The sequence below is a fragment of the Solanum lycopersicum genome, chromosome 2 (assembly GCF_036512215.1).
Source record: "Solanum lycopersicum chromosome 2, SLM_r2.1".
Lineage (NCBI taxonomy): Eukaryota > Viridiplantae > Streptophyta > Magnoliopsida > Solanales > Solanaceae > Solanum > Solanum lycopersicum.
In genome coordinates, this window is record NC_090801.1 from 67,024,919 (window position 1) to 67,039,200 (window position 14,282).

General features: G+C 35.6%; 1 protein-coding gene across 4 annotated transcripts; it reads left to right on the forward strand.

The window, feature by feature from the left end:
* The first annotated feature begins 414 nt into the window (after positions 1-414).
* Positions 415-14,061, forward strand: LOC101263365 (uncharacterized). 4 transcript variants are annotated; one of them, XM_010317923.4, is made up of 17 exons: positions 415-607; positions 974-1,047; positions 2,553-2,618; positions 2,760-2,831; positions 4,184-4,256; positions 4,686-4,723; positions 4,806-4,913; positions 7,557-7,676; positions 7,769-7,849; positions 7,966-8,034; positions 10,078-10,155; positions 10,259-10,423; positions 11,409-11,516; positions 12,693-12,761; positions 12,870-12,932; positions 13,032-13,186; positions 13,378-14,061. In XM_010317923.4, exons 2-17 carry the CDS (start codon positions 982-984, stop codon positions 13,880-13,882), a joined length of 1,836 nt encoding a protein of 611 aa, XP_010316225.1. In that variant the 5' UTR covers positions 415-607; positions 974-981; the 3' UTR covers positions 13,883-14,061. The 4 variants fall into 4 exon arrangements, with proteins under 4 accessions (XP_010316225.1, XP_004232173.1, XP_025885374.1 ...); XM_004232125.5 differs by having other exon boundaries at positions 13,035-13,186; XM_026029589.2 differs by having other exon boundaries at positions 10,259-10,405.
* The last annotated feature ends 221 nt before the right edge of the window (positions 14,062-14,282 follow it).

The following is a 14,282-nucleotide window of genomic DNA, read 5'->3' on the forward strand; positions in this document are numbered from 1 at the left end:
AATGGTTTTTAGTGATAAGAACCTAAATGTTAAGTTGATCAAATTTATATCTTGAATTCACCTTTTCATAATAATCCATCATCATCTCAAAATCTTGAATGTGTCTTTGCTTCGCAAATATGAAACATCACACATGTAATTCAATCTCTCAGAGGTAAGACATTAGGAACGGTGCTCCTAATGTCAAAACACTAGGTGATTCTTTTAATTGTTTTAGTCTTAGTGGAAATAGTTTACAAGTATTTATAAATAGTTTACGAGTACTTATTGCTGGCAAAAGGTATCTCGTAAAATTAATCGAGCTTGCATTTTTTGTTTTATTTTTGTAATTGCAACATAATTCCTTACTGCCATTTAGCTTTGTTGAGGGACTAAAATAGCATATTAGATATAGATAAAGGTCATATATGCTCTGCAGAATAATATAAAGAGTAAAAGGCAATAATTTGAGGGCTAAAAGCACTATTTTCCCCAACTTCTGCATAGAAAAATAGTACGATGATATGCAGGGAAAACTGAACTCCGAAACGACAACTGATTTGAGGGCTTAGGGTTCCGACCGAATCACTCTCGGATTGAGAATTCATTGGAGACTTCATTTTTTCAGGTAATTAATTTGTTATAAAAACAATTCATATAATTAGAGTGGATAAAAGTTAGATTGTTTTTCCAGAAAAGTTGGAATGCCATACATTTGTTTGGCCAAAGTAAAACTGAGAATTTTGATGCAAATCATTGAATTGCTGACAAAAAAGCAGCCTTAGTATAGCTCATCACTGGTAGAACCCTAAAAGAGCTGAACACGCAGTCTCTTTTCGTTCACTGGGCGGGGCGAGTTTATATATTAGTTCACTGAAGTTGTGATTTCTTTTTCGATATCTTGAATAATAAAGGGTGTTGAATGATGTGTATTCACATACGCAATGTGGGTTTTCACCTTTAATGGGCTGTTCTTGTTTTTCTGGCTTAGCAGAACAGGAAATGAAAGGGACAGAGATTTTTGTTGGTGGTTTGGCCCGTACTACTACTGAAAGCAAAATTCACGAGGTTTGTTTCGGATTTATGTTACGTGATCTATTTGGTTCCTCAAGTTTATTTTTTTCATTTTTATATTTTTGGTTCAAGTTTGTTTTTTCTACGTTGAGCTTGTTTTGATTTTCTTTTTTTTGTGGATAAAACAAGTAAGTATTATTAACTGTGTGAGCAGTTGCTGAGAGTTACAAAAAGTGCTTAAAGGATGTTCCGAAGAACAAATATGATATCTACATTGTTAACAATTTCAACTTATCAACAATATCATTTTAAAGTTTTATGATACCAAAAACAAGGTCAGTTAAACACTTATGCATCAGTATATGACTAGGGTAAGTTTCACAATCAAAACACTTACCAGTGCTTCACTCGGCAGAGTCCACATGATTCATGTTGGGGTTGTAAACAAAATCTTGTGTGGAGTTTCTTGTGTGTTCCTACCAGCTGCATGGAGATGGTTATATCCAGAGTCCTTCACATTACTCGATGGACCCTAATTAGAATTTTTTTTTTACAGAATGATCTCATAACTCCCTCGCTTCCTTAAAATGTGAAAGAGATGATTAGCATCATCGATATCCTTTTCATACATATAACACTGATCTAATGGGATAAAACAGTCTCATTCTCTTGTTGTCTTTGAGTGAGATAAACATCATATACAAAGTCCAACTAAAGCATGTGACTTTGGGTGGAGCTTTACCTTGCGCAACAGTTACCCAGGCCATTCACTGGATGCCTTCAGCAGATTATGATAGTACTAGACTACTAGTTAAGTATAGCATTGCTTTGCACGTATGTTGCGTTAATTAATAACAAATGTATATAAAAAGAATAAGTTGTTGTGTGTATATTATGACATTGAGTACAATTTTTTCTTAAAAACAATAATGTAAAGCTGTGCGAATGTTGTAATATTTTAGGTTAAGTCTCCTATTGACTTGAAGGATTGAAGTTAGGCTAGATTGATTGTTCAATCAAAGGTATAAATTCACTGAATTCTAAGGATGAGTAGTTTTCTGCTGTCTTTGAGGGCTTAGTTGGGTCATTTTTTGAACAGACCATACTTCTTTTGAGGCAAGTAGTGTTTATCCCTTATTATGGTAATTGACGCAACCAATTGCTCCTTTTTGATCCTTATATCATAAATTGTTATTCTCATGAACTATATTACAAAATGGATATTATTTTAACTTCTATGTAATAATAATCAATTTTGTTCTTAAATAAACTATATGATATAGTTGTTTGTCAGCTTTATTCCTCTCTCTTGGGGTTGAATTGTTAAACGTAGTTATGCCCTTTTTTGTGGTAGATCAGTTTACCTATTCACATTCTGCACTTGTGAATTTATTTTTCTTGACTCTATTTTAATCTTTAAAAAACTAACAGAACACCCCTCGGCCAAAACCTATGATTAGAGCTGGACTTCTTATCGTCAATGATTTGTAACTATTTTATATCATCACATTGTATTTGTGTCAGATTATGTGTATATATAAAACATCTGCATTTTACAGGTATTTTCTTCATGCGGTGAGATTGTGGAAATAAGGTTGATAAAAGACCAGATAGGCAATGCCAAGGTAGTCAGTATGATCTGTTTATTTGTATTACCTCTTGTTTTCATGCTTTGCCATCCCTTAAAAAAAAAGCTAAAAAAGAGACATTAGAAAAAAACACGGTTTAGATGCTAATATTGCAGTGCTCATTTGTTATGACTACAGGGGTTCTGCTTTGTACGATTTGCAACAAAATATGCTGCTGACAAAGCTCTGAAGGAAAAATCTGGATATGTGGTAAAAGGCTAACAAAGATGCATTATTTCACTGTCTTGATAAACCATTACATTATTATTGGTTATTGCGATGGATTTTGCTTTTGTGATGCTGTTATTATTCATGAATGTACATAAGAACGACCACTTACTTGGATAAGCATTAGTGTATAATTCCTAGCCGAGACTTTTACTTGATGGCTTACATCTATTTGCAAAGGTTTGCCTTCTTTTAATTCAAGAATGTGTTCCTATAAAATAATGTTAAGAAAACAATCCGACTTACTCAGAATATTGATTTTTCCCCAGAATAAAAGATTGTCTGTATAACATTTTGACACTTTAACACTTTTAACTCAACACTTGAATATTTTTCTTCATGAAGAGCTTGAACTGCACATCTTGCTTTCTTGAAAGCTCTGAATTTGTATAAATGCTGGGATTTGTTCCACCAATGGGAGCAATTGATCAGTTCCTTGTTTTTTGCCCTTTTCCCGTTTTACTTTCTTTTTTCCATTCTTTGAATAGCTACAGATACCTAATTTGGTATTTGTTCAACTATGCACGTCTTTGTATTGTTGGGTTATCTCCTTACTTAATTATGAGCATTCACTAGATTATATGTTGTATTTTATAACATAGTCATGGACCATAGATCTACTAATAGTTCCTTGGATCCAGATAGTAAGCCCCTAAAATCAGGTGGGGCGCTATGTAGATCTTAACAGGCAACAAAAGGTTGGTTGGTGCATTAAACTACCTTTCTGTTAACACATCAAGCTCTTCTTTTGGTAACGATCGTAGTTTGTCAATTCATGCTCTGCTAGCACTGATCATCGGGATGCTGTTGTATGAACTATAAAATACTTAGTAAAGTACCAAGCTAAATGTTACTATACAAAGATGGAAGGAAATTCTCAAGATATAGGATACTTTGACTCAAATTGGGTTGATTCTCCTATTGATCAACTATTTATGTTTGGATACTATGTCTTTTGTGGTGGTGACTCTGTATTATGGAACAGTAGGAATCATAACATTTGTTTTATCACATGATTCCAATAAGATAGAATTGTAAACTTACTTAGTTAATGCAAGTGAAATCTAGAAAGGTGACGTATAAAAAGGAACGGCGAGAGTATTATTTATCTGACTCATATTGGCCATTTCAAATTTTTCTTTTGATGACCGAGAAATCCCTGAGGGCCAGTTGCTCACGGTTTGAAAGTTGGTGACTGGATAAGACTACTTCTCTCTTAGTATGAAATGTTTGGAAAATATTCATCTTGTTATGAGTCTGATTGTTTGTAATCTGTTGAACAGTGAGATTTTCTCCCTATTACATTTGATATATTTTTGTGGCTATTATTTCAGCTAGATGGGAAGAAAATTGGGATTCGCCCCTCAGTTGAGCAGGACACACTATTTCTTGGAAATCTTAACAAAGGTTTGTTTCATTTTTCTTGCAAATCTATTGTCCAAGATTTATTGCCGACTTAATTAGTGTCTTTCTGTGACATTGGAGAAGCTTTATAATGACAATATCAAGTTACATTCAAATGCCTTCATTCAAAATGTGAAGATGCCATTACATAGAAGATATTTTGATCTTACAAGGACTTGCATTATCTTACAATTTTATGGGCTGATATTTCATACATATCCGTTGTCTTGATTAAATTCTCTTTTTCTTTCTCTCATTCATTTTGGGCTTTGTGCACGTGGTAGTTTATAAGGATACATTTTCCTCTCCAGAGTAGTGAATTTGAACTTTAAAGGATCTTCCTTCTACTTATGTTTTCTTTGGCACTTGTGGAAGAGACAAGTTTTTTTATAACTGTACGCATTCCTTATTGCTTGTCTGGATTATTTAAAGGTTGGGGTGCTGAGGAATTTGAGAGTATTGTGCGCCAGGTACACCTTTTAACTGCTTACAGTGCACTTTTTTAAAAATCTCTTGAAATATTGATGAATATTCATCTCTCCCTCTCTCTAGGTTTTTCCAGATGTTACATCTGTTGATCTTGCAATTCTTGGAGATGTCCAACTTGGTCAGAAGCAACGGAATCGGGGATTTGCCTTTGTGAAATTTTCATCTCATGCTGTAAGTGCCTCTGTCTATGTTTAACATTGTTAATTAGTATTATGGTTGTTGGACAATTTCAACTTTTTTGTAACATCACTTTTACTCATATCGTTGCATCTTAAATACTACAGGATAGAAGCTCAGGTTCGTGCTTTTGATTCTCAGTTCCAGAACCAAATTATGATGCCTAGGTTCTTGAGGAATCTCCCAATATGAAATAAACTCTCAGACATGTTATTAACCTCATTCTATAAACAAGAACACTCTCAGACATGTTATTCACCTCACCTTATAAAAAAAGAACACTCTCAGACATGTTATTACAGATTAAGAAAGTGAATCCTTGAATTATGATAATAGCATTCTTTTCAATCTTTAACATAAGACTGAAATGCATACCAGATATTCTAAAAACGTGAAACAAAAGCTGCAGAATTTGTTCTCTACAAAATTTTGAACACCACATGAAAATGTTATGTGTGCTAGTGAAATTGGTAAGTAACATGCTTATTAGAAACTAAAAAGGACAAAATAAAAGACGCTCCATATTTTTATGTGAATTCGAAGCGTAATGCTACTATTTTTTTTGATAACCGTGGTGTCCGAGCCAGCTTTCGCGCGCTTCGACTAATTCCATGGGATACTTGCTACCTCTATACCATTTGTATATCCACTGAACTGGTGAAGTGCTATCATCTTCTTGTACTTGTGTTGTTTTAACTTTTAGCGTCTCCAGGGCTGCTATCTCCATATGGACTTCAAAAACTCCTAATGACATCTGATCATTGATGCCTCCAATGTTCTAGTGTCCATGTTTTCATCTACTAGTCTTAAAGTACGCACTTTGCGCGTGTTTCCTATACTGAAATGTTAAATGTTAAAGCAATGAAATGATGTAGATAAGATAATTAAAATTTAATTAATTTCAATGTCTCGAATATTTAGATTTCCAACTAAATTCGAATAAGGACGAATTTGATACGTATTTTAATTGATTTTAAAATCCTAAATACTAAGAAGCATTCACATGAAAAGTATTATACTTACGTTACATAATTCAAATAGAAAATAATTATACAAGATAACATTTTAATAGATCTAAAATTCTTTTACAACCTCTTGCAGAAATGCACGGTAAGACTGCGTACTGCATACACTAGACCCTTGTGGTCAGACCCTTCCTTGGACCCCACGCATCTTAAGTGCTATCGCCTCAATATACTGTCACTTGGTTATCTCTAACAATATGGTTTCCTTCTGTGGTGCTTATATACTGTCACTTGGTTATCTCTAACAATATGCTTTCCTTCTGTGGTGCTTTAGTTTGCTGAGATCAGCTTGATCAGTTGCTTCAATTTTCTTCAATCCCATACTTCTTGCAGATATTTCCAATGTCTGACATACTATACAAAAAAGAATATTATTGGACCAATGTACAGGTCAAAAACTTATTTGCCGGTGTTAAGAATTATAGCTTATAAAATTTGTCCAATTCTACCCAATCATGAATTATTTACTAGACTTTTCCTATAAAACCAATTTTTAAGCCTTCTGTGAACAATTTACTTAATCTCCATATAATATGATAAGTCGAATATACTGCTACTAGGTCCTAAGCTAAGTTTTGATCTGTTCAAAGTAACAGTCGTTTTTTTCCTTCTAAAAGGTTATTTTACTCCAATCCCACAAAAAGGGAGAACGTTCCTTACATTTTCCAGCTCCAAACTTAGGTATCTTTGCTCAGGCCTACCAGTGCCGAGTCATTACTAGATATTCATTTGAGATGCTGGGAGAATCAAGCCACGTCTTCATCGGTGCACATCTTTTATGTTGATTTCTGTCTTACAAATGACACTTCCATATTATAGAGCCCAAACATTAAAAGCCATACAAAAAAATCCTTCTACGTCCATTTATATTATAGATAACAGTCACAAAATGTGTGAATGGGCACTCTGTTGAAGTTGTATTCTGGATCAAAGTAGCTCTAGAGCAATTGATAATCTTAAATGAAACTATTATCTTATAGATATTAGCTCTTATTTTTTGATTTATCAAAAGATACAAAGAATTTCATATACCAATCCCAGCTAGTTTAGGATTAAGGCATAGTGTTTGTTGAAATAAAAAAGAAATGCTTATATCCATAAATCTCAGTCTCAATGCCACATTTTAAAAAACAACTCCTCATTTTGGAAGTTGTAATGTCGAGCTTTGTGTCTGCCTTGATAGGATCTAGATAGCTTTTAAGTGAGCAACTAAACTTTGTTAATCCTCGAATATGAACTTAACAAACTTCATAGGAATGTAATCTGCTCAATTTACAGCAAGTTGGGTCAAAATTGGAACCCTCATTTGGCCTTTAATCTGTTGCCTTTCTGAGCTGAAATCACTGTATTTTGCTGTGCAAGTTCAAGAATCAATGAAGAAGTTTATGCTGTAATTCATACTTAAAACTCCCAAATTTATCCTTGTCTGCTTCACTGTCATGTTAACATGTTTCCCAAAAATCTCGAATATTGTGCAGTAGCCATTGATCACTGCCAAATAAATAATTCAATAAAATCCAATACTTCCATCCCATTATGAATATGTTACTCTAATGAAAACAATCCTGTAAGATCCCAAAATATAAATTTCCTTCAAAATTCTCAATCACAGGCTGCAGCTCGTGCTTTACGGGTAGGCTCCCAATCTGATTTTCTCATCGGTGGCAACTTGCATCCATCTGTACAGTGGGCTGAGGAGGAATCTGAAGTTGATCCTAATGAACTTGCTCAGGTTTCTTCCAATCGTCCATTATTAAGATATTTAGAGAATGAAAATTTCTTAGATTTCTGTCATTTTCACCTTGCCTTTGTTTGGATTGTCAGATCAAAGTAGCCTTTGTCAGAAATGTACCTCCTGGTGCTGATGAAGATTACTTGAAGAAGCTCTTTCAGCCCTTTGGCAATGTATTATACCTTGCAGTTTCATTTTGATGTTTTCCCGATTACTCCAGTTGCATTGAAAATTCAAAAAGTTGAACTCTCTGATGACATCTACCATACATATGGTTAATATATCTCAGGTAGAGAAGGTTACTCTCTCCAGGAAGGGTAGTTCCACCATTGGATTTGTTTACTTCGATAAGCGATCTGTAAGTTCTGCCATGTCATTGTTAGTAGGCGTTTGACTTTGATTCTTGGAGTTCTACTCCTGTTCCGACTACTAATTTCAACCCCCCCTTGTAATTTTGTTGAATGGGTACCTTATTTTATATTTTGTCCGCCTTCAAAATAAAAAACCTAGAACAAGAAAACAAATTGACTATTTTGAATTTCAAATTTAGGTTAAAGTTCATGCAGAATGTAGTCTTCGACACCTAATGATTGAACATTTTTAGTTTTCAGAGATAGTCTCCCTTCCCCAATCAAACAGCCTTCTTTTGAAAGTTAGAGTCCATATCTGATTTGTCCATACCTCCCTAACTGTAGCTTCTTGCTGTTGATTAATGCTGTATATATCAGGATACAGGGTCTTCAGAGATCCTCTACCCAATTAGTCATCTTCCCAGAAGGCTATCTTTATACCATTGCCTACTTTGAAACTGGTTTTCAAGCTGGATTTGGACCATAGATTACTGATGGTTTTCCACAGACCGACACCATAAGTACTGCTGACTTCTTTAGTTATCCACACCCCTTCCATGTCATACTTAGCTTTGATTACCCTTTTCCACAGAGACTGCTCATCAGAGACAAATCTCCATAGCCATATTATCTGCAAACTTCGATTTTGGATTCTCAGGTTCTTAATTCCAGGCATCCTTCCTTCTTACTGAGTAGAAGGTCATTCCATTTCACTTGGTGGATCTTCGTTTGTCACTATTGCCTTCCAAATGAAGTTTCTTCTTAGTGCATCAATTCTGTCGACCACATTTACAGGAATTGGGAACAGAGACATCAAGTAAGTAGGCATAGCATCTAGGACAGCATTGATGAGCACTACTCTGCCTCCCAATGATAAATACTGGCTCTTCCAATTAGATAGCTTCTTCTCACACTCTTTCAACCTCTCCATTCCATATCTCCTGAGATCTACTCTTTGTCCCAAGAAGCATTCCTAGGCAAACAGCGGCTATTTCTCCAATCCTTCCTAGAATCTGAGTTGGCTCTTGGAGATCTAAGATTTCATTCACTGGTTAAACAAAACTGTTATTCCAGTTGATGTTTAGAAAGTGCATATTAATCTATTGAACTGATCATCCGTCTTCATTGTCAACTCTTCGATATGATGCATAGATCCATCGGAGCACTTTATGCCAAACACTACTTTTATATGTCTTCATTGTTCCTCTCATTCCTGAATCTACAATGTCTCTTCTCATCTTCTTCACATTCAGTAATCTCTAGCCCCATTACGACATTCTCTGTTGACTATGACTCCTTTACCCTTAATTGTGTCCATTAGCACTGTAAATAATAAATGCTCTCACAGTTCTCTTACTCGCTATGTAATTTTAATCATCTAATTATCTTTATTCATATTGAAATATTGACGGTAGATTAAATTGCCAAGTGATGTTAAGAGGTAAGCTGTTTGTGCCTGGTCAACTACAAGAGATTCTTCCAAACCTATGGCAACAAAGATTAGCTGCCAGGCAATTTTGGAGCTGATTAAGGTGGTGGGACAATTACCTTAACCCTCGATATTCAATGGAGTAGGCTAATGCTAGGGGATCTATATAGTGAGGGCTCAAGGAGGTGAATTCAATGGGCAGTGGGAGAAGGGACTGATGTCCTTAAAAGGGGTGTTTTGTCTTCATACATGAGCGGGTGTGTGAGAGAGTAACAGAAAGTTTTGCAATGGAGCCACTTGAAAATTTCTTGAATCACAGTTTGTCATTAGTTTCCTACCATTAATATGCTTGCAAGTCTTGTTCAACATCATCAAAGCTACTGCTACTTGTGATGAATAATAGACAATTAGTATTCTTCTTGTCTAGAGTCAGTACAATAAACTAGAAGGATATGATCCATATAGTAGCATTGAATATCAATTCTGCGGTATGCTTTTATTAGGGGACACTAGAAAAAAAAAAGGGACCCTTAAAATTGCAATTTCGCTTTATTATAGCTGACATTGTCTTTCTTTTGTTTCTTTTCCTACCCCCATCTACCAACGAATGCCTCGAGGATAGGATCTTGACAATGCTATTAAAGGATTGAATGAGAAAACTGTACAAGGGCCAAGGGGAGGTCCCTCAAGCAAGATTCAGGTGATTTTTGTCCTTTCTAGTTTTCGTAAGTTGTCCAAGCTGATATCTTCAACAATAGTTTACAGATATGTAATATTGATGATTAATTATGATTTGCTAACAGGTCGAAGTTGCGAGGCCAACTGATAAGAACAGGAAACGAGGTCGTGAGGATCAAAAAATGTCCAGTAACATTGAGAGTCATTCCAAGCTTTTGAAGGATGATCCAAATGTTGAGATGGTTGGGGGTCCTAAATCAAAAGCTCAACCGGTGATGCATCTATCAGATGTTAGTTTCTTTTTTGATATCTCAGATGTCTCGTCTCCTTTAATATATTTTATTGGCATTTTAATGTTGCAAATATTTGCCGGTACAATTTCTTCGAAAATAAAGTAGAAGCGGCTCTGATAGAAATTTCCTGGTTTGCACTGGGCAAAGCTTATATGATGCTTCTTCTTTGTAGTATACAGTCAGTTCTTTTCAAATATACAACTAAGGCCGCAATCTCAAGCTAGTCGGGGTCACCATATGAATTTACACTATCTATTGCACACTATCTGAACCTATTTCATTGGATAATCTGTAACTTGAAGCATGGTATTAGACGTTCTCTAAATCTGCACGGATTCATGGGACTGTAAGTGTTTGAGATAAGCTCGTTTTGTGATTTTAGGTCCTTAAGTAAATTCATTCTATGAGATTTTTGGGTCTTTAAGATAACTTCATTTTATGTGATTTTAGGTGTACTTCATTTCTTTTCATTTGGACTCTATGTAGGACATGACCGAATTGTCTCAAGAGACCCTTCACTTTGTTCTCTATTTGTGCTACTTACACCTTATGGCGTATGACCATTCCTGATTTTATCTAATGTTGTATGATGCATCTATCTTAACATTAAAATTTCTGCAACACTTATGTTATGGATACGGGACCTTAGAGGACTGACATTCACTCCCATATAACAATGCTAGTCCAGTAATAGTTTTGTAGAACTTGTCTTTTGCTCTTGTAAATATCCTCCTAGTGCATAATATTCTGGTAGCACTCCACTTCAACCATGGAGGTTTGATGGGATGGGAATCCCATATCAAGAAAATATAATAAGAATAATAATATTGTGTTCAATGTTATGAACATAAATGCTTGAAGCGAGTCTATTTGAAGTTATTGTCAGCTGCATGATTGAACTGTTTAAGCCCAATTTGATTTGAATGGTTGTTATTTTCCATTCAACTCTGAATCTGTCATCTTATACTTTTTCTTCAATCAGGAAATGGATTATTTGGATCCTTATGAAGCTGCTGTAATTGCACTACCTGTGCTTGTCAAGGAGCGTTTAGTTCGGATCTTGCGGCTTGGTATTGCTACTAGATATGATGTAAGTTAACGGATGGACTCTACTACCCGAAGCTATAGTTCTGTTCATGTATTATGTCTAATTTATCAAGAAGGTTTTCATGTCAATTCTAGCCAAAGTATTGTTATTAATTTTGTTCTCATCAACAGAAAAATATGAAATTTCTTCTTTTTTCTGTGAGTATGTATTGACAAAGAAAGACAAGTTCCGTTTTGGTCGCCATTATCTAGTTTGTTTGTATTGGCTTCAAGTGTTTGTTTATTGAGCTGCCAAACAAGCTGATATAAAATTTGTGATCCTCTTTCTTGCCTCTTCATTTATATGGGTTATAGTGGCAAGATATAAATTCTTCGTTTTCTTTCAAGTGGTATCTGTAGTTATCAATTCTGTTTCACTAATATAATCTAATGTTAGTGAATTTATCCATGTTTTTGATGGTTTATTAAGGGCGTGTTCAGTATGAAGGTTAATGTTTTTTGGGAAAATAAGTGGATTTCTTACTTATTTTCTTGTATTTAGTACTTAAGCACAAATTATTAACGTAAAAGAATTTTTATATAATCTAAGACAAATTCTATGACAGGTGGGGGTGTGGGGTGGTGCTATGGTGGGGATAAGGAACTATGAAGGTGGGGGTGAAGATGAGGTTTATTGGAGGGCAAGGAAGAAACAACCGATGTGGAATGTTGCTTGTGGAATTTGTTTTCCCTACTTTCACTAGGGAAGTCATTTTCCTCATTGCAAGGAACTTCTTTTCCTAGACAAAATATGTTCAATAACATTGACCAATCAAACATGGGTAAACAAGTTCCTTGTTCCATACATACACTCCCTAATCCATGGAATTTATTTCTTAGGATCAGGGATAGGCCCACTTTATCTCTGCAGAAGCTGAAAAATTAAGACATGTAAATTCTACAAATACATGATTTACTTTCTGCAGAAAAACTAAGACATGTAAATTCTACAAATACACGATTTACTTGTATGTTTGTGTGGTCAAAGGACTGACATGTTTTTACCTGGTTAGCATGTTGCATGGTGAAATCTGCATAAATTATCATGCAACATAAGCTCTTCACCTGCTTTATGCGACATCTGTTAGGTCATAATATTTGCTGAAATGTATTTCTGATGTTGAATGTTCTGTGTTAATCCTGTACTGGCTAAAGGTTTTGAATGTGTTTTTATTCTCAGATAGATGTTGTCAACCTAACCAGTCTTAAGATGTTGCCCGAGTCAGCTGCCATATCTGTTCTTGACCAGGTCTGAAATATTTATACCTCTAGTATTCCTAGTGAAAATTTTAGTATATTCTACAGCAATTGAAGATCGACTCTCATGCTTCTATTCTCCAATGTCTTTCATTTATAGCTCATGTGGTCTGAAGCTGATATGCAGAACAAGGGAGGATTTTTAGCTTCATTAATTTCTAAAGTATGTTCTGCAGAGTGCAGATAAGCATCGAAAGTGTTATCTTTGTTAGTACTATAATATTTTGCGCGCTTTATTTAACAAAGTCTTCTCTGGAAATAGCAGCAGGTTGAAAAGCTGGGATTGAAACAGTTTGATAGCAAGTCAAGGGTAGAAGATGTTGCCTTGAGGGTACCAGAACCAGACAGCTTCTCTACAAGAGTTCGTTTGCCACATCTAGATTCATATGCCTCCCGAGTACCCTTGCCCATGGCTAGGTTAGCTAACACATCAACTCTAGATTATTCTAAAACTATGCTGCATGTCTGGTTCTAAGAGCAGAATGATGTTGACCAAGTAAATATTCTTGGAGTGATAATATGTTTTTGCCGGCTCTTTAGTGACACCTATTATTGAAGGTAGACAACTATTGAGGTAACAGAACCACTTTGCTGCTGGTTTCTTGCAGGGCTGATGTTTACACATCTCGCTATTCAGCGTATTTAGATCCCTATCAATCTGGTCGGGTGACAACAGAGAGGATGGAGGAAGCAAGTTCCCATTTGCAGGGGACTTCACTTACGTATGGTCAGGTGACAACGAGGATGGAGGAAGCAGGTTCTATTCACAAGAAAAGGATGGAGGAAGCAAATCCCACTTTGCAGTCGTTCCTCTCTGGCGGGGTGACTAAAAGGAGGATGGAGGAACCAAGTCCTTTGCAGGCAACATCCCTTCCATCTGGTCGAGTATCAAGGATGGATGAAGCAGGTCCCACTTTTCAGGCATCTTGGAGTCCTTCAGCTGCTGCTGACAGAGTTGGACTTCATTCACGCATTACCCCAACTTCTGATCATCAACAGACTCGACCACGGATCAGGTTTGATCCCTTCACTGGTGAGCCATACAAATTTGACCCCTTCACTGGCGAGCCAATTGTCCCTGAGAGCTCAAGTCATCATCGAAGCCTGTACTGAACATTTTCTTAGCCCACCTATGGCTAATAGCCAAACTCATGTAACATAATGTTACTTGTTTGTTCTCCCACAATTGTAAAATAGTACTAGCTGTTAGAAGAGGATTATTTTGTGATCTTTCTCATTATTTGAAATTTTGGCATTATAATCTGATCTGCAGTGGAAGTCTACTTTGATCATTGATGTTATTATGGCTTAGTAGAAACAGCGCGTAAAGGTTGTGAAACTTCGTAGTGCTTGCTAGGGGTAGACAGAGGAGGATAAATTAATAATCTAGATAAGAACTACATGTTTTCAAAAGATATCAACAATATACCCGGTGGTTTTCGATACACACTCTCAACATCAATATCTGACTCTAAACATTTGAGATAGTCCCATTCTATTAATACAGCTAAGT

Bases quoted from the DNA above. Each gene is read 5' to 3' on its own strand.
- LOC101263365 (XM_010317923.4), top strand. From the start codon at position 982: ATGAAAGGGACAGAGATTTTTGTTGGTGGTTTGGCCCGTACTACTACT. The intron at 2,832-4,183 runs GTAAAAGGCTAA...CTATTATTTCAG, and splicing joins AGGAAAAATCTGGATATGTG to CTAGATGGGAAGAAAATTGG. The intron at 13,187-13,377 runs GTTAGCTAACAC...GGTTTCTTGCAG, and splicing joins GTACCCTTGCCCATGGCTAG to GGCTGATGTTTACACATCTC.